A 25480-nucleotide genomic window follows, 5' to 3' on the forward strand; every position below is an offset into this window, starting at 1 on the left:
TATAATTTCTCATTTTCTACTAAAATTTTCAGTAATTTACTTAACATTTACTATTTGCTAAATATTTAAAATAAAATAGTAAAAAAAAAAAGACATTTAATCCTAGAAGCCCCTGAATCCCGTTTCTCCTAGGTTTACGTCGGGATTTAGTGAATCCCGTGGAAGATGGATTTGCGGGAGATATAGAAGCCGGAGTGCGCGAGAGGGTGGAACCCGTGGGTTACCTTCGTCGATGGTTTCGGGTGGGCGCCGACAGAAGGAGGAGGGGAAAGGTAGGAGCTTCGGTGGCCTTGCTATGCCACGATCTCGTTGTTGCCTTCCCAGCTAGCTCCAGTCGCAGTAGTATCGCAAGGGTTTCGGGCTCGAAGGTGATTGGCTTCGAGCGAAATCGTGATAGAGGAAGGTCGGAAGAAGGGGAGAGCAAGGGGGAGAAGTCGTTGTAAACCCTGCCCCTTCCGCCTCGATTTATAGGGAGCGAAGTCGGTGCGATCGAGCAAACAGGGAAGGCGGCAACCGCGCATCGAGAAAAAAAGTAAGGAAATTGCGAGCAATGGAAAAAGGAAAGAAGAAAAAAAAAATTCGCGGTAAGAAAATTTTTGGTTGTTTACAGTATCCATCGGTGTAACCGCTTTCTTCAAGCACTAAAAATTTGTGCTAGCGTGAAAAAGTGCCTAAGTTCTAAATTAGAATTTGAAGCTTCGATTGTTTAATGGCTTGATTGACTGAAGAAATATGTATATATGTGCTTTCTGTGCTGCAGGGCCATCTAATGGACTGGAATCAGGGAGCGCTAAGCCAGTGGATTCGTTTGGTAATAATAAAATTCCCAGAGCTGTTCCTAAGCCCCCGGCTGCTACCTCTGCAGCTGCTGCTCCAGGTACTTTTACATCTTCAATCTGCGTTACGTTTTTTCTAGCCTTTTTTTCTACTGCGCTTTTCTGTCTAATTTGAGCCAACTCAATTTGGGCATCCTGCTTAGTTCATGTATCTGCCTTCTTAAAAAATTTTGCTTTGCTTCTTATGCTTTTTCTCTACTTCTTAAGCTTTAATTATTATGTTAATTCCTGTTATTTATTTCAGGGGATGAATCTGGTCCATTTCTTCAGTTTGGGAGCATAAGTCCCGGGATTATGAATGGGATGCAGGTATTTCTGCACCTGGTTTCTTCTGACCATTTCACATTCCGTTCTATTTTTTTGGTTTGTTTGTTATGTCAAGTACTATGAGTTGTTTACATCATTTTTGAAAATGTAGGTTCCTGCTAGAACATGCTCTGCTCCACCAAACCTGGATGAGCAGAAACGAGATCAGGTATACTGATTTAATTCTATTGCAGTTTGGTTATTATCGTTATTATTGAATATAAGCAATCAAACTGTATAAATTTCATCACCTTTTTTTTTTACTTGCTCATGCTTTTACATTTGGAGTTGTTGCCCCTTTTAATGGGGGTTTCTATATGATATTTTGTTATTTTTCATTTAAAATTTTGCTTAAGTTCAACATCTTACCATGCATTTCCATGATGTTATCAAAACGATATCTTATAGAATGGATATTTCTTCAACTTGATTGAAGTTATGTGCCAAATGATGACAGTTGAAATTAGTGAAAATGATCTTAAAATATTCTAGATAAATTGGTGTATTTTTTTTTACTCTGTAATTCAGGACCGTCATGGTTCGGTTAAGGTTTTGCCTTCACCCCCTATTCCTGCCCCAAAACCACAACCAGCATTGCAACAAACACCACTGCAACAGCCACTGACACAGCAGAAGCAGCAACAGACAGTTAAAGATGCAGTAGGTTTTAATCAAGCTGGCAGCAGGGAACCACATCCTTCCACCCATCTAAAAAGGGATATGCATATACACATTCCCTCAATTCCTGGTGCATCAACAGCAAGATCTTCTGTTCTTAACGTAGGTGGAATGCCAATGCATATTCCTTTTCAACAGACACAAATTCCTGTGCAATTTAGTGGTCCAAACTTGCAGATTCCATCACAGGGTATTGTACCCAGTTCCTTGCAAATGACAATGACATTACCTGCTGGAAATGTTTCCCAAGTTCCTCAACAGCTGTTTGTGCCTAATATTCAGTCTCATCCGCTGCAACCTCAGGCAATATTGCACCAGGGACAGAATTTGGGTTTTACACCTCAGTTAGGTCACCAACTCCCTGCTCAGTTAGGCAGCATGGGAGTCGGCATTAATCCACAATTTCATCAGCAACAACCTGGAAATTTGGTTTCTCAACGGAAGGCTGTGAAGATAACCGATCCAAAAACTCATGAGGAGCTTAAACTTGATAAAAGAATTAATTTACAAACTGATTCGGGCACCACGGGGAAAAGGCAACTTCCAAATTCAACATCTCAGTCCCAACCTCTTCCATCATTTAATCAACAGATCAGTTATTATCCAACAGTTTATAATCATTCCCCAATGTTTTTCCCTTCTTCTCTTCCTCTCTCAAGTACCCAAATGACTACAGGTCCACAGCCTGCAAGATATGGCTATCCAGTTGGTCAAAATGGGCAAACCATTTCATTCATGAATTCATCAGCTCTTAACTCTGCTCTGGTTGGCAGACCAGGGCTTCCACCTTCATTCCATGGTTTGCCAGAAGCGGTAAAATCAGATGTATCATCAGTTTCTGCCTCAGTAACTGCTCCAGCACAAGTGACAATCAAGCCTTCTATACTTTCAGCTTCAGAAAAACTTGGAACTCCATCAGTAAGAATTAGCATGCCAATCACTAGGCCGGAATCACCAAGGCAGTCTAAATTAACTGGGGATGTTCCTGTTGCTCCTCAACCGAAGATCAAGGAAGTTGTCTTACAAAATACAACTACAATTCAGGATAAAAGTCATGAAGCGCCTCTAACTGATTCTTTTTCCTCTACAACTGATAAGAACTTGACAAGAGTATCTTCAATGGTTTCGGGGCATGTTAATAAGTCTGAAGGTGTTTCTTTGGCTCCTACTTCTGTTGGGAGTTCTGCATCTGCTGTGGCAGTCAAAGATGGCTGGAAAGAGGAAGCTTTAAGGTCCGAATTTCTGAATGATGACCAAAAAGGATCAAGTAAAAGGGAGCTTAAGCTTTCTCAACAACAGGTAATTTCTCTCCTAACTTTTGTCATTCTTCTTCAGTTTTTGCTTTTTGAATGAAAATGCTTACTTAATTTGATTTTATTCTAACAAATTTTGCTATGATGGGTGACACAGATAGAAGATACGGAATGCCTGATTGTGCTTTCTCCAAAGACTGTATTGGGCAACAATTTGACAGATGTTGGGCATTCATTATCAAATGGTGCTGTAGGCATTCATTCAGCTCCAGCTGCTGATTCTTTCACCACGATCAGGGAATCTAGAACTTTTGAACTGGATCTAAAGAAAGATACAGCGGAACCATCTGACGCTTCTGTTTCAGGTTCTGATCCTGTAGCGGCAGCTGGTGACAGACTTCCTTTTGAAGAGGCGGGTTATTTAGAAGAATCTACTTCAAATACTGATGTTGATGGAATTAATTTAGGAACTTCTGGTGCGTCTCTTGGCATTTCTAAGACTTTGGAGATTGGACAGATGGAAGAAAATTTGACTGAAGCAGAATGTGGCTTGGGTGAGGTATCTGTCGGTGATATATCGGATAGCATTTCTGAGAAACCTCGTTCCAGGATAGGTTCTTCTGATGAGGCAGCTGGGATACCAGTACTGGAAGGGGAAAACAAAACTGGTTCTCAGCTCTGTGACAGTGTTGATCTACAGTTTAGTAGCCTGGAGGAAGATGAGGATTACTCGGTCCTGAGGACAGAAACAGTTTCAAATGTGCCTGCTACAATATTCCCAGATAATATGGATGCTGAAGTTACCGCTTCTGATCAGGTGTCTTTTACTGATGATAATGATGCTAAAATCCCAGCTACTGATTCTAAAATTGATAAACGTAAAACACATTCTGTGAATGTTGGTACTAGTGAACATGGAAGTTTGTTGTTGGAGATTGCTCCCATGCCTACAGGTTCAGAAATAAAATTTAAACCGGGAGTTAAAACTATGGAGCTCTCTACATCGGGCCAAACACTATCAGTGCCTTCAGGGTTGCCGGACAAAACTTCTTTAGAGGCAAATATATCTAAGACTAATAAAAAGAAGAAGATGAAGGAAATTCTTTCAAAGGCAGATGCTGCTGGTTCTTCTGATTTGTATAATGCATATAAGGGTCCAGATCAAAAGTTGGTCTCTATAAGAACCTCAGAAACTATTGAAAGTTCTTTAGCAGCCAATTCAAAGAATTACACTGTTCAAGGTCACACTGATGCTGATGTTGCAGCTAATGAGCTAGATGAACAATCTAAAGCTGAAATTGATGACTGGGAGGATGCTGCTGATGAATCTACTCGAGAATTGAGATCTGATAATGGTGAGCTGGCTCATATGGAAAAGAATATGCATGATGTTGATTCTGGAAAAGAGTCTAATGGCAAAAAGAAATATTCTCGAGATTTTCTATTAAAGTTTTCAGAGCAATGGAAAAATCTTCCCCTTGGGTTTGAGGTTGGATCTGACATTACTGATATCTTAATGTGTGCTCAAGTAGGTATGGGCCGTGGTATTGACCGTGATGCGTTACCTAGTCCTGTAAGAATTATCGATAGATCTCCAGGTGTTTCTCGAGGTGACCGACGCATGGCTGGCATTTCAGATGATGATAGGTGGATGAAAGGATTCCGCATTGATCTTAGTCATGGAGTTGCTGCTATGAATGCTCGTCCTGGACAAGGAGTTACCCAGGGTGTCCTCAGAAATCCTCGTTTACAGTCTCCCAACCAGTTATCTGGTGGATTACTGTCTGGTCCTATGCAGTCTTTGACATCCCAGGGAGGGATTACAAGGTATAATTCTGATGCTGACAGGTGGCAGCGAGGTACTGGCACTCAAAGAGGCTTGATGCCTCCTCCGCAGGGATCTATGCAAGTAATGCACAAGTCTTCTAATAGATATGAAGTTGGCAAAGTGTCTGATGAAGAAGAGCAGAAACAGAGGCAATTGAAGGCTATATTGAACAAATTAACACCTCAAAATTTTGAAAAACTATTTGGCAAAGTTAAGGAGGTCAACATTGACAACATAGTGACTCTTAATGGGGTCATCTCACAGATTTTTGACAAAGCATTGATGGAGCCAACTTTCTGTGAAATGTATGCTGATTTCTGCTTCCATCTTGCTAGTGACTTGCCTGAGATTTTTGAAGACAATGAAAAGGTTACTTTTAGAAGGTTGCTTCTGAACAAATGTCAGGAAGAATTTGAGAGAGGGGAAAGAGAAGAAGCTGAAGCTGACAATGCTGAAGAGGGTGAAATTCATCTCTCTGAAGCAGAGAGGGAGGAAAAAAGAATGCAGGCAAGAAGGCGTATGCTGGGAAATATTCGGCTGATTGGAGAACTGTATAAAAAAAGGATGTTAACAGAAAGTATTATGCATGGATGCATCCAGAAGCTGCTGGGGCAGTATCAGAACCCTGATGAGGAGAATATTGAGGCCTTGTGCAAGTTGATGAGTACCATTGGAGAGACGATAGATCATTCCAAAGCCCGGGAAAATTTGGATGCTTATTTTGAGATGATGGCACGACTCTCAACAAACCAAAAACTTTCTTCTCGGGTTAGGTTCATGCTTAAGGACACAATTGATCTTAGAAAGAACAAATGGCAGCAAAGAAGGAAGGTTGAAGGTCCAAAGAAAATTGATGATGTGCACAGAGATGCAGCTCAAGAGCGACAAGCTCAAACCACTAGACTGACACGTGGTTCTATTATCTCTTCAAAACGTGGGCCACTTATTGATTATGGTCACCGAGGGTCTACAATACTTAATTCTCCAAGTTCTCAGCTGAGTGGTAGCATTCGTGGTTTTCCTGGGCAGATTAGAGGTCTGAGTAGCCAAGATGTTCGGTTGGATAATAGGAATCAGTTTGAGAGTAGAATGCTATCTTCAGTACCTCTCCCTCAAAGGCCTGCAGATGTTGGTTCCATTACCCTCGGTCCTCAAGGAGGTCTTGCAAAGGGAATGTCTGGCAGAGGACAAGGGCTTGTATCAAATGTTCCTTTAACTGAAACATCTGCCAGAACTGGTGATTCTCATAGATTAGCATCAGGTCCTAATGGTTTCAGTTCTACACTTGATAGAATGCCTTCTACCGCTAGAGAAGAAGGCATGCCAAAGTATTTGACTGATAGGTCATCAGTGGTAACAAATAATCAAACAAACTTTCAAGATCGTAACTCTGTTGTTGGGATGAGAGACTTGCATCACGTGGATCGTGCTTTTGATAGGTCCGGGGTATCTATTACGGGGAGGAGACCTGGTTCTTCAGGTGGCAAAATAAGCGCATCTGAACCCAAAGCCTTATCCGAAGAGACTCTAAGACATAAGTCAATATCAGCTATACGCGAGTTCTATAGGTAACATTTTTTTTTATGGCACAATTTACATAAATAAACAATTCTTTCTTGACATGAAAATAAGGAAAATATTGATGAATTTAGAATAATCTAAGTTCTGATAAAACACTTAATAACACGAATGGATTGTGAAATTCATTAGTTTTTTATATTTGGCATTAAACAAATTCAAAAGTTTAACCATGTTTTGTTGTGCCTTTTGAACTTTTATTTATTGCTCAACTTTAGATTTTTTAATATGTAGAACTATAACCATTGTGGTATACTTCATGAAAATTTAAAAAAAAATTATTGATCTATGCCTTTGTTAAAATAAAGTTCCCTTTTCCATACTTGCATGTTTTGAAATTTAAAATGCATGCAAATTTCTGAGTGAGTTGCCTTTGTATTATTCTTGGTGGGCCAGAATGAGAGAATGTTTGGAATAGTAAATTGAAAATGAAAGGTATTGGAAAATAGTTATCTATGATTTAGGGGTGTAAACGAGTCAAGTTGGCTTGAGCTTGAGCTTGGTTAACTTAATCGAGCTTGACCTAAGCTTAATTCTACGAGTTCGAGCTGACTCACGAGCCTGCTTGATTATTATGAAAAAGAGAAAAAAAAATATTAATTCAAGTTAGTGTTATTTTAAAGTGATGAATGTAATGAATAATTAGATGATAAATAATAAGAAATCACTTGATATAAAATATAAAGCATAATTTTTTACACATTTTCAATAATTTAAAGATAAACTTGAATTTCAATATAATTTTAAGTGTATTTTATATAAATTGTTTTTTAAACTCGCCGGCTTACTAACTAACGAATCAAGCTGGGGCTGGCTTGAGATTGGCTTGTTAGCTCATTTAGCTCAGTTCACAAGCCACTTATAGAGTCGAGCCCTAACCGGCTCACGAGCTAACTTGACTCACACCTCTATGTATGATATTTTCTTTTAGTGACTTTGTAGTAACAATGGATGATTCTGGGGTTTTAGTAAGGTTATATGACAAGGAGAAAAACTAACGGGTATGTTAGAGTTGAGTGTTACATCATGGCTAATTATTCATGAAAGGTTGTGACTGCATATCACAAAACAGGCCGGAGAAATATTATGGAAAAATTAAAGCTAAATGATTTTGTGGAGTTACATATTTGAATTTGTTGGGTTCTTGTGTAACCTAATAGGGCTCATGCCCAACCAAATCCTGTGGATTCTTAATGCCATGTGGTATCTAATGGTTTCTTTGCTGAGTATAAGCAAGTTTAATCTCATTGTTGTTTCTTAGAAGGGAAAGAAGTGATAAAGGACTAGCTTCTGCTCTATTTACTTTATTTGTAATTAAGTTATATTTATATTTTTTCATCTAAACAATTGTTATCTAAATATTTTTTTTTATTACAAGCACACAATTGTCTGTATACGTTTCACTTCATATTGTCATTGTATTATTTGTTGTACCTTGACAATGACATGGCACATCAGTTAATAAGATCCCATAATGATACTGGCATGAGAGCTGAAGTTATCCACTTCTGTCAAAATAAAAAAAATAAAAGTTTGAAGCATAATTGAGGGTACGTTCAGAACAACGGTCTAATGACAGTGTGATGGTGCATCAGTGGAAAACTGCTTTGTGCAACCTGACTTGGTTAAGTGCAGTGGCTGCTAGAAAGCTGCATTCTAAATATTTAAAAAAAATTTACAATAGCCAAACAAACCCTGAGTTATCTCAGTAGAAATTCTGGTGTTTATTAAAAATTATGTTTTTTCTTTTGTTGTTGACAAATATAAAAGATGGTAAACTAGTTCTCAAAGAGTTGACTATTGCCTCATTACTGTGACAGAAAACTACAAAACAAAGAAATAGATTTTTTAAATATGACAACACTAGGTTTGCTTTTGAATGTTGGTTTGTTGTTTTTATGATATTTTCTCGTTGAAGATTTTCTTCTATTTTTTGGGTGTTCCCCTTTTGCTACCATCATAATTGGATATGCTCTTTCATTCATAAGTTTTAATTTCCATTTTGCAGTCATAACTTAGTGTTTCAGGATTGTGTTCATTCCCATACCAATGGATTGTGTGGGCTCTGAAAATTCAGGATTGTTCCCCGATGAACTTTGCATTTTTGTTCTTTTTTTTGTTGAGAGAGCTTTTGGAGGGTCGAGTTTTCAAAAGGCAGTTATGATTGTGTAGATAAAACACTACCTAGAGATTTCACCCTCATTTTGTGAGGAATTTTTGATATGAGGTTCGAGGTTTCCCATAGGTGCAATCCCCTGTAGGTAATTACTCCTCCTGATAACAAGAAATCACTTTCGATTAGAGCTAGTAATTAAGAATTGAATCTTATATATAATAGTAGCAGACATGATTTAAATTATATAATTCATCACTTGAAGCTTAAAGCGGATGGTGGGAGAGTGAAGATGAAACTCGATCAAGATTCCATTATTTTGTCATCCAGGGTCGTCATGTTCTCTAATCTACTTAGTTAGAGGAGTTAGTCGACTCAACCTGACAAAAGGATTTTTGTCAGCAGCTATGAGTTGTGTCGTCTAATAGATTCCTGTAGATATGGGGTGGATGTTTGTCTAAGTGGATAAATTTTAGTTAACCTTGGCTAATAGAAAAATTTGTGTCAATCAACTGTACCCTTATGATTCACAACTCAAATGATAAAAAGCTGCTGGGGAACATACAAGCTACGTCGTGACTGTAGTATAATTGTGTTATTTGGCGGCAACCACCTGGTCTAAAAGCCGGTCGTAACTGTTATTTTGTGATGTCATTTGGCGGCAGAACCATGCTGGCAGGGGTCTCGGACCACGTTTTTATTGACATGCAATTACTTTTATTGTGAATATAGACGTGTATTTGATATGACATCCGTTTTTTGTGAGCTGAAGTCAATCATAAATTTTTTACCCTCGACAAACTGTTGTAGATGACATATGAGATTTTGCTTTAAGTCTTTTAAGTGATTGAATTTCAGCTTGAATATTAGTTGATTATTTTAAAAGATCTTGATTTTAGAGATTGACCTCTCCGGTTGAAATTTTAAATCAGCACGTCCATTATCGAGGTATTGAGCATTTAAAACTTTTGTATTTGAAGTAGGGACATTTAGTTTTGTTAGTTTAAGATTTTCAAATTATAAGTTCTGCCGACTCCTGTCCTTATAGCTAGGAGGATTGGACTAGATTTAGACTTTTCTAAATTCTTTTTTTAAGATTTGAACATTTATTTTAAAACTACTAGACTTGTCAACTCCCGTCTTTGCAAGGAGGAGGATCAAACTTGTTGAGTGGGATTTACAACCATATCTTGTGGATAAGGCGACCTGATTAGCTGGCACAATATTCTCGAACCTTGTATTTGAACATTTAATACTTTGGTTGGAGCACATGCGGGCGTTTAACTTTCTGTACTTAACCTATTTTAGCTGTAGCATTTGATGTCTTGAGACATTTTAAATGAATTATAGCATGTATTTGATTAAAAAGCTTCAAAGAGCGCATCTTGAAAGGCTTGCATAAGTATTGTGGTATATATATTGAAATCAAATGCTTTCTTAAAACTTGATAAATTCATAAAATTACTTAAGCATTTTGAAAGTCTGTGAATATTATGACTTTGAATTGCACCCAAGTTTTTATTTTAAGAATTTTATCGCAATCTGGTTGCTAGCAGATATGTTGCGAATCCGGTAGTGGGGGCGATTAATTTTAAATTTTAGGAAAACTGTATATTTTGCATCATTTTTTAAGCCCTAAGAGCCCAAGTCTGAACAATTCAATTTTCAATTGACTTCCAAGTTGTAGGAGTTTAAGTCTGAAAAGCTTAATCTTATAAAATACTTTTAAATTTATGAGCTCAAGTTTTAAAATCCAAATTTTAATTTGTTAAACTTTGAAAATTCATAACTTAATAGCCCAAAATTTTAAAATTTTTAAAACCCGAAGAGTCTAAATATTTAAAAAACCAGATTTTAAAATAATTTCAAGCCTAAAGAGTCTATATTTTAAAAACCCAAGACTTTAAATATTTTTAAAATCCTAAGAGCCTGTTCAAAAGCTCAAATTTTCATCTTTTTAAAATTTTAAGTGATTCACATTATATTTTTATTTTTTAAGCCAAAAAAATTTAAAAATTTTCTTATTTACAAGTCCAAAATTTGCCAAAAAATCAGGCAGTCTCCCGGCATTAGCCACCTTTTGGGGGCACCAGAGGATGTCAACCTTCCCAGCTATATTAAGAGACGAGCTACTCAGTGTCGTGGATATTGCGGCCGTGGAGCAAAAATTATAATTAACCCGCGATTTTAAAACGACGCAACGGGCTTGCAATGTACCCGCACAAATATGTTTGTTCGCAAACTAACATTTCCCGAGTGGTACTTTGTTTTTCCTGAACAGTAATCAATTCTCCATAGACAGGCACTCACTTTCCCACGAGTGGTTATTTTAAAATTCTCTTTTTTTAAAAGATTTTTCAAACGAGTCCGTACTTTTTCTCAAACGGTACTTAATTTCCCCATGAACGGGTTCCCACACTTCCTTGAGTGAATATTTTAAAAAAATTCCTTTTTTTCGCTGTAAAATTCTATCTTTCGAGCTCAGCAACGACGACGACAAAAGAATAATAAGAAATCGTCTTTCTTTTATTTTATGTAATTCTTAACAACATATAAAATGCACAGTAAGATAAAATAAAATGAGCAGTAGAATAACATAACAAAAAGGAATTGCTCTTCGATTCGACTGCAGATTTTGGATTAGACGGGGGATTAAAGGGTTAGACATGTTTTAATAGAACCAAGACTTCATTTTATATGAAATAGGTAAAGCGTAAGATTCCACGTGAGGGAGGAGCGGCTGGAGTTTTAGTGCAAGGAAGGCTCAAATGCGAAGAGAAGGAAGATCGACGAGAGGCTAGGGTAGGAAGGAGTTCGCAGGGCTCTCGAGCGACTTGGGGGAATCTGGCGAGGAGATCGCGACATAGTGAGGAGCCGCGACAAGGAAAATACTACAGCGAAGCAACAATCTCGAACATAGGAGCGAAGGAAGATCGTTGCACAAGATTTTTCGTCATGCGGCTTCAACAAGTGTTTCGGTGTAGAGAGAAGAATCATAGCAGTGAGGTGTAGTGAGTCGCGACGCAGGGAAATTGACTCGATTTTGTGACGATAGGAAGAAGAATGCTCGAGTGAGAGCAGAGAGGGTCGCTGATGAAGGGGAAAAGGGGTTGTTCTTTGTGTGAGTTGTTGGAGAGGCGTAGTGGCGAAGGGTTGCAACTTCAGGGATGCGCGATAGAGAATTTTGGACGCATTGCTTGGTAGGGAAGAAGGATGACGAAGAAGTACAGGTAAGTGGCTTGCGGTTTTGTTGTGTAGGTTTCATGTTGTGAAAATGACTATAGTAACGAAAAAAATTATGAAACAAGAAAATCACGCAAGACACAAATTTACGTGGTTCGACAAATTATCTACGTTCATGGAGTTGCAGAGGATTTTATTGCTCGAAAAATTACACACTTTCACTTTGATTACAAGACACCGACTCCACTCAAACCCTCTCCTTCCTCTGCAGCAGCTGATTAGAATTTCTCGACACACCTATTGGAACTTCTCCACATCGCCGCTCGCAAGCCTTCTACAAGAGTTCTGTCACCAGAGAACCTTCGTTCGCCGTCTGCAAGCCCTCTTTTAAGAGTCAGACACCGGATAATCTTATATCTCGCGAACCAGAGGGCGAGATTCCTTATTCGTGAAAATGAGAGGGTGAGATCCTGAAGTGGAAAAAATAGATGAAGCTTCATCAAGGAAAGAGTTGATATGAAAACAATTAAATTTGAATAACTGCCACATAAACAAAAATTGCCTAGAAGAGGGAATTAGATCGGACTCCGCAATACTCAACAAATCTCCCACTTGGAAACTAGAACATTAGTTGCATAGTCATCTTCCTCAAACGTGATATCGTCCACCGCAGCAACTCAACTATGTCTTCATGTTAGAAGAGCTACTGAAGCTGCGCACAATTTTAGTTTCTCAAATGTAACACTCTTGGTCAATATATCGACAGGGTTCTTACTTCCACAAAATTTTTCAAGTAACAATTGTCCGTCATCTAACAATGATCGAATAAAATGATACCTGATCTGAATGCGCTTGATTTTGGATTGAAATACTTGATTCATGGCAAAGAATATGACTCTGACTATCACTGTATAGAGTGCTCTTTTGATTCTTGTGACCCAATTTCTCCAAGAAGCCTTGTAGCTAAATCATCTTCTCAGCCTTTGACACTGCTATATACTTAGCGTCTGTAGTAGACAAAAAAACTGTTTACTGTAGGTAGAGCCCCATGATAACTGCAATGTCACCAAGAGTATAAACATACCAATTAGTACTCCTGTTATCAATATCTCCAGCTAAATTAGCATAAACATAGCCATGTACCTCTAAACTCTTTTCTGAGAAACACAAACAGGTATTTGAAGTGTCGTTCAGGTACTCAAGATTCATTTCACAGCTTCTCAATGTTCATGTCTTGGGTTACTCATGTATCTGCTCATAAGTCCCACTGCATGAGCAATATTTGATATTGTGCAATTAATAGCATACATAAGTGAATCAATCGCTGATGTGTAAGGAACCTTACTCATGTGATCTCGTTCCTCCTTTGACTTGGATGACTAATTCTTATTGAGTCTGAAGTGATTATCCAAAAGTGTGTCAGCTGATTTTGTCTTGTACATATTGAATATATTGAGTACCTTTTTCACATACTAAGCCTGCGAGAGTCTTAACGTGCTTTTGATTCAGTCTCTGACAATTCTCATGTTTAGAATTTATTTTGCAGCTCTCAAATCCTTCATTACAAAGTGTTCTGACATCTGCTCTTTCAGATTATTGATCTCATCAATACTAGCGTCTGCAGTAAGCATTTCATCCACTTATAACAGTAGAATAATATATGGATTGTCAAAATGTCTGATATGACAAAAGTGATCTACCTAAAATCTGTTGTACCTTGTATTGTGCATGAAGTTATCAAATTTATTGTGCCACTGTCTGGGAGCTTGCTTCAGACCATGCAAGCTCTTATTCAGTCTACAAATTGAATCTTCATTTCCCGGTACTACAAACCCCTTAGACTGGTGGCTTCTTCAAAGTCTCCATGAAGAAAGGTTGTTTTCACATTTAACTGTTCAAGAAATAAATCTTCGGTAGCAACCATAGATAGTATCATTCTGATGGTAGTGATCTTCACCATAGGAGAAAAGTTCTCGCAGTAATCAATGTTTTACTTCTGCTGAAAGTCTTTTACAACAAGTTTAGTCTTGTACCTCTTAATGTCAGCATGCTAAGTTTTCATCCAATACACTCACTTATTGTGTAATGCTTTTTTGCCCTGATGAAAGTTTTGTCAGCTCACATGTCTGATTTTCTAGCAGGGAATCATCTCTTCTTTCATGACCAACTCCCACATCTTAGAATTTTCAACTTGCAGTGTTTCTTCTAACTCTGTGGTTCTCCACATCTGTCAATAGAATGTAGTTCAAGGTTGGCAAGAAATGCTGAGGAGAAAGTCTAGTCCTGACTAACATGCGAACTGTAGCGGTATGGGTTGATGACTCTGAAACTGACTGAGGAATAATATGAATGGGTACATTGGACCCACTCTCATCATCACTTACATCTCTGCCTTGCACAGTGACCTCTGGTAGGTCATCAAATCTTACTAACTCGGGTTCTTGGGAAGCTACTTTAGAAACTGTATCGTATTTGTCCTTGTACATAATATTTTCATTAAAAATCACAATTTTGCTTCTTATGATCTTCGATTCCGATCATGCCAGAAATGATAGTCAAATGCATCGTCTTCATACCTTGGTCTCAAACTTGCTACGAGCATCTGAATTAATAAAAACATAAGAAAGAAAACCAAAAGTTTTAAGGTGAGAAAATTTGACCTCTTTCTCGCTTCAGACCTCAGGCAATTCACAATTTAATGGGACGGATGGTCCCTTGTTGATTAATTAAACGGTAGTGTTGACCGCATCTGCCCAGAAAATTGATGGCAGTTCGGCGTGCAATGCTCTAGCTCGCTCATTAATTATCCTGTTCATATGCTCCACAACTCTATTTTGCTGTGGCGTTTCAGGAATGGCCAGAGTGGTTTTCTCCATTCTGATTCTCTGAGCTGCACAATACTCCTTAAACCCACCATCAATGTACACACCACCATTGTCAGACCTCAAATATTTCAGTTTTAAGCTATATTTGTCTCAATCATGGTCTTCCAAGTTTTGAACACATTAAATACATAATATTTATGCTTCAAGAATAAAACATATATTTTTCTAATGTGATCATCAATGAATGTGGCATAGTAACGAGAGCCTTTAAGAGAGACTACTGGAGAAAGTTCTCACACATCTGTGTATACAAGTTTCAGTTTTTCTGTCTTTGGCGCTTTGTCACTTTTCAAAAAACTGACCTTCTGTTTCTCTATAATGCAATTTTCACACATGCTGAGATCAACTGAGTTCAGTTCTGGTAGCTTGCCTCTGGATTGAAGTTCTTTAATACCCCTCTGACTCATGTGGCCAAGCCTGCAATGTCACAAATATGTTGTGCTCTCTGTAAAGGTAGTATCAACACTGTTAATTAAACTAGTAGTTATATATAGTGTATCAGTTTTCTTACCCCGAGCTAATACCAGTGTCTCTTTTGTGACTCTCTAGGTGCTATCTGAGAACACTACTGAATGACCACACTCATCGAGCAGCTCAACAGAAATAAGATTTTTTTTTTCATTTCAGAAATGTATTTGATCTTTTACAGAGTCCATTTATTATTGTTAATGAGTGAAATGTCAACGTCTCTCATCTCACCACGTTCAAAGGTTCTTCATCAGTTAAATACATCTTTCCAAAGTCACTTGTAACATAATTTCACATTAACATCCGGTGGAAAGATGTATAGAAGGAAGATCCTGAATCCAGTATACAATCGAACTGCAAACAATAATGCATCATGTACTTCTTCAGTTACAACATTAACCCTGACGTTCCCTGCCTTCTTATGATTTTTGCAGTTCTTCTTTATGTGGTCAGCTTTGTCATAATTCCAGCAGGTTGTTTGTTGATCAGACCTTCACTTACCCTTGCCTCTGTGCTTTGGTTTTGATCTTCCTCTGTTTGAGTTCTTGTTCTATGATCTCCCTCTAAAATCAACATTTAGTGTTGAGCTCGAATCTGAGATCTCGCTAGAATCTTTCCTGCGTATCTTCTTTGTCAAAATCAAATCACAAATATCACATATTTCAGCTTAGATTTACCTGCAGAATTATTAACAACAAATCTCATGGTTTCTTAACTATTTGGCAATGAAATCAATAATATCAGTGCATGTTTTTAATTATCAAATACAATTTCAATAAACAATAATTGATTTGTGATAGTATTAAAATAATTAAAATGTGCAACAGACGCACAATCATTCATCTTTAAGTTGAATAATTTTTTTATCAAGCGTACATTGTTCTTTGCTGACGGCTTGTCATACGTACCTGACAGAGTTGTCATGAGATATGCAGTTGTCATTTCATTGATGACGTTGTGTCCAACTGACTTCGACAGAGTTAATCGAATAAACCCTCAGAACTTGTTAATCTCATAGATTTCATTCAGCCATACCATCTTTTCCAGTCACTTTCTCAATAATAAAAAAATGAGTTTCTTCCCATAGAGATAGTTCTATATCTGCATCCTTCAATAACCAAAATTCGTGTCATTAAACTTCTTGATCCCGTATACTTACACTTCGTCTCCAGCCATCGTTTTCCATCATATTCGAACATTGGCTCTGCTACCAATTGTTGTGAAAACGACGACAGTAACGAGAAAAATTATGAAATGAGAAAACCACGAAAGACACACAGATTTACGTGATTTAACAAATTGTCTACATCCACGGAGTTGCAGAGGAATTTATTGCTTGAAGAATTTCACAGTTTCACTTTGATTACAAGACACCAACTCCACTCAAACCCTCCCATTCTTCCTCTGTCGCAGCTACTCGCAACTTCTTTACACACCGATCGGAACTTCTTCACACAACCGCTTGCAAGCTTTTTGCAGGAGTTCAGTCACCAGAGAGCTTTCGTTCGTCGTCTGCAACCCCTCTTTTAGGAGTCGGACGCCAAATGATTTATATATCGCGAACCAGTGGGCAGGATTCCTTATTCGCCAAAAATGGGAGGGCGGGATCCCGAAGTCGAAAAAACAGGCGAAGCTTCATCAAGGAAAGAGTTAATATGAAAACAATTAAATTCGAATAATTGTCATATAAACAAAAACTGTCTATACAAGCATAGTGGACCGGGCTCTACAATCCTTAACATTTCATACGTTGAAGAAATAAGTGAACAAAAGAAAAGAACAAGAGGGACAAAGTACCTCCATGATTTTTTGCGACATAAAATGAACAAAGAAGATTCTTCTTGCGTAAACAGAGAAAGACAACGGTAAAAAGGAGTAAAAAAATGAAGATGAAGAAGAAAAATCACCATGGTGAAGAAGTAAGTAACTTTTTTTTTTTTGGTGTGTAGACAAGGGATTTAAACAAGAAAGGAAAACAAGAGGCTTTGGTATGACGGGAAGAACGAGAGTCTCATGCGAAATGAGATCTCATGAGCAGTTACGGGACAATTGTTCTTTTTTACTTCAAATTAGATGGTCCGCAAACAGTTAATAGGATGAGAGCCAGAGAGTCTCTTATTATTTATTAAATTTAATTAAGCCTAATTAAGAATATTAATTATTTTTACTATATATATATATATATATTAACGTCAACAGAATGCTTTCCATTTTTTTTTCATCTGTCCATAAAATGCATTTTTGTTGTATTAATATATGTTCTATTGACTACACATTTACATCTACTGTGGCTGGTTTGTTTTTTTATATGAATTAAATACGAGCAACAAAGTCTATGGTGAGTCTTTTTTGTGCAAGAATCAAAGATTTGTTCAATAATTAATGCAAAATTAATACCAAATGCTTCTTTGTAATTCATCAGTTAAAATAACATTGACAGTGATATTTCATATTCTCTGATGAAACCATGGGAAAGCTAAGAAAGGATCTTAGGCTCCATTAAACTTTCTTCCACGGAAAAATTAAGTGATACATATGTGTTAATAGAATTAATTATTTTGAATCCATTCTAAAAGGAGGGGAATTTTGATGAGGACCTAACTTCTAAAATTATAAATCAGTGTTTAAAATATATAGATGTCTAGCATCGTTAAGGATGATTTGGGTGTTATCCTTAAGCTCAGATGAGGGAAGTTGGGTGAATAATTAGCACACCACCAATGTAAGCACCTTTATTAAGGCATTAATTTAGTGTTTTACGTCAGTTATCATTCTATGAAATAAGCTGGTTTATTATTAAAGTCTGACATTGGGCGTTCTAGAAAGAGTTTTAGGAGTTGAAATGACATGGATGCACATTTAGAAATAGTTGGATCAAGTATAGGTGCAAGTGATGCTAGTACTTCAAGCATGATACATAATTTAGTTTTTGATGATGATATTTTGGTATGTGGTATAGAAAATGCATTGTAAGTGGGAGGAACCTAGCTGCACATTGAGAAGCTGGTTCGATATAATTTTGTGCAAGAAGATGATGAGATTGATGAAACACGAAGAATATTCTAAAAAAGTGAATTATTTTAAGATTTATTTTAGTTTACATTTATTTAATTATTAGGACAATTTTAATTACATGACAATTTTTTTTTGGATTTATCTTGATTTGATTTCATATTTGGTCTTATGTTATAACACCTTTTTTTAAGTTATTTATAGCTTGTAATGCTGATACTATTGAATATGAATTTTAATCAAAAAGATTATCTTTCCTAACTTTGTTTTCATCTTTTCTAATTTCCTTATCTGTAGTTTTTTTCTTCTTTCTCTATCTATACCATGTGATTTGTTCGCTGAATTAACTTTTGTGTAAGATCTTCAAGTTGTAGGTTATTAACTCATTTGGATGAAGAGGGTGAATTTTGATGCAACACAGGAAGAATAATTTAAGAATTGAATTATTTTAGGATTTGTTTTAGTTTTTATTTGTTAATTTGTAGCATTATTTTTATTAGATGGTAAAATTATTATGAGTTATTTGAATTTGAATTCAAATTTATTTGAATCTATTTGGGATTTATTTAGCTTTGATTTATTTAATTATTAGGACGATTTTAATTATATAATAATTTTTTTGGAGTTATCTTGATTTTATTTCATCTTTGGTCTTATGTTATAACACCTTTTTTTTAGTTATTTATAGTTTGTAATGTTGATACTATTGAATATGAATTTTAATCAAAAAGATTATCTTTCCTAGTTTTGTTTTTTATCTTTTCTAATTTCCTTATCTGTAGGTTCTCTCTCTCTCTCTCTCTCTCTCTCTCTCTCTCTCTCTCTCTCTATACCATCTGATTTTTTGGCTGAATTAATTTTTTTTCTGTAACATCTTCAAGTTGTACAGTATTAAATCATTAGGATGAAGAGGATGAGTTTCGATGCAATACAAGAAGAATAAGTTAAGAAATTGAATTATTTTAGGATTTGTTTTAGTTTTTATTTGTTTAATTAGTAGCATTATTTTTATTAGATGGTAAAATTATCATGAGTTACTTGGATTCGAATTCAAATTTATTTGAATTTATTTTTTAACTGTTTTTTTCTGTAATTATTGCTTGTAATGTGGATATTATTAAATAATGAATTATAATGGAAAAGATTATGTTAATTTTCTCTTTTATCTTCTCTTGTTTCCTTCATACTTCAATTCTCTCTTTTTTACCTTGATTTGTTGCCCTTCTTGTCTCACTCTTGGTATTTCTCTCCCTTCTAATGCTATTATGTTGCCCGCACACTATAATGCTACAGTTACACTAACCATTTCCCACTTAATTTCTCTTTTAAACTTTTCTTTAATTCCTATGCATCTAAGAGAGAAATCAAACCTAATTCAAGTGAAGGAAGAAGAAGACCGAGAAGAAATTTATTATCAAAGAATCTATTGTGAAATTGACATCAAATAGTTCTTCTTATGTCCATGTAAATTTATTTAATCTATTTCCATGACATTAGTAAATGCAAAAGGAATTTGGTGTGTATAGATGCTTAGATTATGCATGCAAGTTATCATCAACATAAGAATTTTCTTGTATAGTTTTTTTTTTTTTCTTCTCACTTTCGAAGTGTTGTTATGAATTTATAAATATGTTTCATCAAAGCTTATAGGCATCTAAGTGTGCTACATTATCATGGATGTGACTTAGATATTGGTGGTTTATAGATTCACGGGCTTATAAATTTTAGACATCATTTATTACACTAATTGATAACTATAGGATAATCTCTTTTGATTAAAAGTACTAAATAAAATTGTATTGAAATCATATTATTTTTGAAATATGCAAAAATCTCATTCATATAATCACTGTTTAAAATTGTGCAATAAGTGGTGCCTCTCAGTGTTTTTTTTTTTTTTGGCAAACCGCAATGAGGCGTAAGTCTTAATTCACCTCACCACAACCGCGCCTCGTCTCTTGCACAATGAGGCACTCCCTTTTTTTAGAACTAAATCTTAAACATATTTGTGCCTCATGATACTCCAACCCACACACAATCATGCTCAGTCTGCTCTCCCCATTGAAGGGACTTTTCGTACCCCTCTTGAACTGTCACCTTCTCCTGCTTATCTAACTGCTTCATTGGCCTCCTCTAACACCATCATTGGTCTTCATAGCAATCACCGTTTAGTTATTTGCAGCATTTGATGTCATCATTTCTTGCACTTGCTATCTCCATCCCTACTAGCAGTCATCATCATTGTTCTTGCAATTGCCGTAATTGTCCCTCCTTGTAGCCCTAGCCACTCTTCCTTCATTCAGTAGCTATTGTTGCGCCCCTTTCACTTCCTCACTCTGCTAGCCCTCCTTGCGGTTATAGTTTTTGTCTTCGTCTCTATCGCATGTTATAATTTTTTCTATTTGTTCAGTGACAATCACATAACCTTAATATTTCATAAATTTAATTGATTTATTTCTTTTTTTTAATCTTATAAAATTTTCATTTTACGTTTTTAGGGAAAAATGATTAGAGGCAAAGATAAATTCACTAGTCATAGAAAGGATCTGGCATAGATATAGTTTACAAGTCGACATTGGAGGCAACGATAAGAGATGCTTATTTGGAATGCAACTAATGTGAGAAGATAGTTTAGTGGGGATGAAGGAACACCTCTCAATCTCGCACAAGAATTTTGCACCCAATGCTAAAGTGATCGAAAATTGATTAATATTTTGATAAATAATACATGACACTTTTTTAAAATCTGTAGAAACATCAGATGAGGTGAATGATGTAGAGTATATTTTTGGACATCTTGATAGAATAATAGAGGAGATTACAGTGCATTTAATGATTTAGATTATGATAAATATTATTAGTGTTTATAGGGCAGCTGAGAATAAGTTAATAGAGAAGATAAAATATCTATATTTGTCACCTTGTGCTTCACAATTCATAGACTTGATATTAAAAAGGTTTGGTGACTTGCCCAAACATAAAAATGTTCTTACCAAAATTAAAAAATTAATAAATTTATTTATAACGTTCTTTGATAATATTTTTAATGAGGAAGTTTTTAAAGAAATATTTTTTACATTTTGCTACAAAAAAAATTTTTATAGCATATTTGACTCTAGAGAGCATGTTGGAAGCTAGGTAACCATATGAGGCAATATTTATTTTCATTCAATGTTTAACTGTGCCTGGGTTAAGAAAATTGAGGGAAAGAAAGTAAAATAAAAAAATAAATAAATAATTTTTGGTCTAGTTTGACATATGCAAGACTAACCACGAAACCATTAATTTAAGATTTTGAGAATGATGAGTGCTGTGAAAAGTCAACTATGTTCTTTAGTTACAATGCAATGAATGATTATAATGAGTTTATAACCCATAACTCAGGATGAGAAGATGCCAGTTATGAGGAAATTTGGAATATCATTGATGAGAAATGAGAGTTTCAGTTTACCACTATTTGCATGCTATTGGATATTTTCTTTGTTCATCAATTTCAATATGTTGAGAACATGTTTTTTAATTTTTCATTGATTACTATTGACTTAAGGAAGAGGGAGATGATTGAGATTGAAGAAGATGAGAAATAATAGGAGAAATCGAATTTAACTGAAGAAGAGGCAATTGAAAAAAATTATTCATAATGATGATGATGATGATTCCAATAAATATCTCACGAGTGATGAAAATATTGATGGCTTTTGATTAATTATTATATTTTTATTTGAATTTATGAATATTATTGTGCTTGACAGTAGAAGTGAAAGAAATTTATTATGTTAAATTTATCTCATGCCTTGTGCTGTTTTGGTATTTTTTGTTACTTTCATTTGATGTCATATGTGTGATCAATTTTTGTCTACATTACACTTTTATTTTGGTTTGTGTTATTTCATAAATGATATTTTGTGGTTGATGCAATTTATTTTTTGATTTAAGCACAATTTGTCACTTCTTATCATGTTAGGACGTCAATGTCTTTTTTAATATTTTTATAAATTATAATGCAAATATATTCATTTTTATTTTTAGTTTCGCTTTACACAATTTTTTTATGTACGAGGCTTATGTCGTCTCACGAATAAAAAATTGTCTGAATACTCAAATTGTCTCAATAGGACACAATGGAGAAAAAGGTTTCATGTAGCCGACCCGAGTTAGTGGGATAAACGCTTGTTGTTGTTGTAGTACTCAAACTGTGCATTTTCTTTTGCATATCATAAATCACCTTTGCGACACATTATTGTGAATGCATCTGATTGCCATTAATATTTCATAGAATGTTCTAACTCTTTATGAATAATATGAGTATCATTAATTTTGATCCTTTTTGATAATTTTGAATGTGATTTTATTATCCATTTCACTTCAAAACAATGTTATCGTGATGGTAGAGTATGCTATACACCAAGTTCTCAAACTGGGAAGTTTTGGATCCTATATAATAAGCTCCTGAAGTTCAGGCGTTTGAGCTACTTTTACCATTTCAAAAATGTGATTTTATTACTAAGTTTATAGAGATATTATTATAGTGATCTTTATAAACTAGATAATGATAATTAATCACCACTAATCAAGTTTCTTGCTAAACCAAAATTATAAGTTGTTCTTGAGATTATTCTTGAACCTAAATATAAGATTTTTTCTAAGCTTATTAATTGTTTTGAGACAAAGATGAATTCTATTTTGTCATTGTTTTGATGAAAAAAATAGGCTGATTAAAAAATTTCTTGGAAGGTTCTTTTTTAGATACACAAGTTATTCCTCAAGTTGCAATATTATTGTATGCTTCTCATCATAAATGCAAATTGAGTTCCGGTTACCACTTTTGAGAAAGATGTATGATGCTGTATTAAAGTATCTAAATACCACTAATGTTCATACCTTAACTTCTTTATGATGCAAAACAAACTCTGAATAAGAAAATGACTTTTGCATGACTCTTTAATGAAAAAGCTCTATTGGGTTCAACTGATTTGATGCATTACAAGACAAATATTCAGAAATTTAGATCATTTAGGGTCTAATTTAGTTTTAATTTGCTTAATTATTAGGATTATCTTTATTAGACGAAAAGATTATTAGGAGTTATTTAATTTGGGTTTATATTTGAATCAAATTGTGTGTGGTCTTTCCTTGTATTCCTATTTCTATAAATAAGGTTTGATGGCTTATAATTGGATATTACTGAATGATGTATCGCATTGACAAGATTCTGTCCCTAGATCTGCCTTCTATTTCTGATGATTTCTTTCATTTGCTGGTTCTCGTTCTCTTTTTTTTCTCTGCAGGTTTCCTCTCCTCTTGATTTTGTTCCTTCTCTTCTTTAGCTTTTTATCTCTTCCCAATTTTTTACATTTTTTATGAACTGTTGTACTTGTGCTACATTAACTACTTATGCGCCATCATTATGCTCTTGAGAAGGAAGAAATCAAAATTATTTCTTGAGGTACATCAAGAAGAAGTGCAATTTTAGCGGCTCATCATCAAGAGTTGGATGCAACTCTTTTCAAGTATTTTATTTTTTTTTTGTTGCAACTTTTAACTATTTAAATTTTTTAAGGGGTAATCCCACATTTTGGAAGTTAGAACATTAAGATGGATTTGGCAAATTTTGGAAGGAAAAACAAAGGTTTTGGTTATAAAAATATTTGGTTATGACTGTTGTACTAAATTATGATTTTTCTGTATCTATTCTTCTTTTTATTGCATTATAAACAGCTATGTGGCAGTGACTATTGTTTTACAATTTGCTGTTGATCTGCCTATCTGATATTTTACTGTTGAAATGGCATCTTGTTCAGCGCCGAGGATGAGAAGGAAGTTATTCTAAGCATCAAAGAATTAAGCACACCAAGTTTCTATCCTTCAATGGTTTCGCTTTGGGTCTGCGACTCTTTTGAAAGGAAAAACTTGGAGCGAAATCTGTTGGCACAACTTCTTGTGAACCTAAGCAAAGGTCATGACAGTTTGATTACGCGAGCTCAATTGGTTGAAGGGTATGTTTATATATATATTCAATTTTCAATGTGATCCACAAATATGTCAAATTTCTCTCACAATAATCTCAATTTTCACTTTTGTCTATATATATATATATATATATATATATATATATTTTCAGGTTTGAATCAGTTCTGTCAACCTTGGAGGAGGCTGTGACTGATGCTCCAAGAGCTGCCGAATTTCTTGGCAGTTTTTTTGGAAAAATTGTTGTGGAGAATCTCGTTCCCTTGTGGGAGATCGCGAAATTGATCAGTGAAGGCGGTGAGCAACCCGGAGCCCTCGTGGATGCCGGCCTCGGGTCGGAGATTCTCGGTAATTTGTTGGAGTTTGTAAAAACAGAAAAAGGCGAGACCTTTGTGAACGAGATTCGATTGAACTCCAATCTGCGGCTGGAGGACTTCAGACCGGCGCACGCCTCTGCAAAAACGGTGAAGCTGGATGCATTTCTGGAAAGGTGAAGACTTTTTGTGCCTGCTAATACATTCTTCTCTTGGTTCCCTAGGTTACACCATCCATATCATTTTCTTTGCCTTTAGGTATCTTACAGATTATCAGTTTTTACTGACCCCATGTGTTCATTTCTTGTTCTATCCATTGAACGGCTTATTTATTACCTGTAGAATCCGGAGTTATTATAGTAATGGAACATGGCAGGTTTTCTTAGCTGCAGCTTTTATCCCTTCCGAAACAGCTGATTAGAAGGGTTTTAGCATTCTTCTGTGGCTGATCACATATAGATGATAAGGTTGTGTGGGTTTTGCACATGTTAATCTGGGCTGGTACATGCAATTTGTGTATTCTGTTGGGTTTAATAATTTTCGCATTTGCATGCATACCACTCAATTCTGATGTATTTACATATTAAATACCTAAATATTCATATTTACATAGCACTGGAATCTTTTATATCACATCAAAAACCCAGAAGTTTTTTTTTTTTTTTTTTTTTTTTTTTTTTTTTTTTTTTTTAAGGTGAAACAAACCTTTTGCATAGGTTTATGACACCCAAGTGTTATAAATGTAAATATATGAGTATTGTGTGCTGTGTATGTAAATTATCCTTCATAGTTTGAGCTATCGTTCCTCGGAAGCTGTAAATGTCTATTATTGTTTGTGTAATTCTTATTGTCATTGCTGTTTTAAAGGAAGCTTCTGGGTTGATTTCTGGAATCATCTCGCCAGATTTGCCTGTCCTGTGAGGTATTGAAGTTGTAAGGGTTCGTGGCAGTGCTCATGTAGTTGGAGAAATTATTAGGCTCGAACAAAATATTAAATATAGGAAGATATACATTGCATGAAACTCATCTTATGTATTTGTGCAGCTAATAATTAATTTT

General features: G+C 35.5%; 1 protein-coding gene across 1 annotated transcript; it reads left to right on the forward strand.

Moving 5' to 3' along the window:
* The first annotated feature begins 120 nt into the window (after positions 1–120).
* On the forward strand, positions 121–24806 carry LOC110022765 (eukaryotic translation initiation factor 4G-like). Its single transcript, XM_020721863.1, has 8 exons — positions 121–584; positions 761–877; positions 1081–1145; positions 1255–1311; positions 1671–3119; positions 3231–6469; positions 23942–24136; positions 24262–24806. Exons 1-8 carry the CDS (start codon positions 551–553, stop codon positions 24599–24601), a joined length of 5496 nt encoding a protein of 1831 aa, XP_020577522.1. The 5' UTR covers positions 121–550; the 3' UTR covers positions 24602–24806.
* The last annotated feature ends 674 nt before the right edge of the window (positions 24807–25480 follow it).

Source organism: Phalaenopsis equestris, unplaced genomic scaffold (assembly GCF_001263595.1).
Source record: "Phalaenopsis equestris unplaced genomic scaffold, ASM126359v1 Scaffold000202, whole genome shotgun sequence".
NCBI classification, from domain to species: domain Eukaryota; kingdom Viridiplantae; phylum Streptophyta; class Magnoliopsida; order Asparagales; family Orchidaceae; genus Phalaenopsis; species Phalaenopsis equestris.

Bases quoted from the DNA above. Each gene is read 5' to 3' on its own strand.
- LOC110022765 (XM_020721863.1), top strand. From the start codon at position 551: ATGGAAAAAGGAAAGAAGAAAAAAAAAATTCGCG. The intron at 1,146-1,254 runs GTATTTCTGCAC...TTGAAAATGTAG, and splicing joins GGATTATGAATGGGATGCAG to GTTCCTGCTAGAACATGCTC. The intron at 3,120-3,230 runs GTAATTTCTCTC...TGGGTGACACAG, and splicing joins TTAAGCTTTCTCAACAACAG to ATAGAAGATACGGAATGCCT.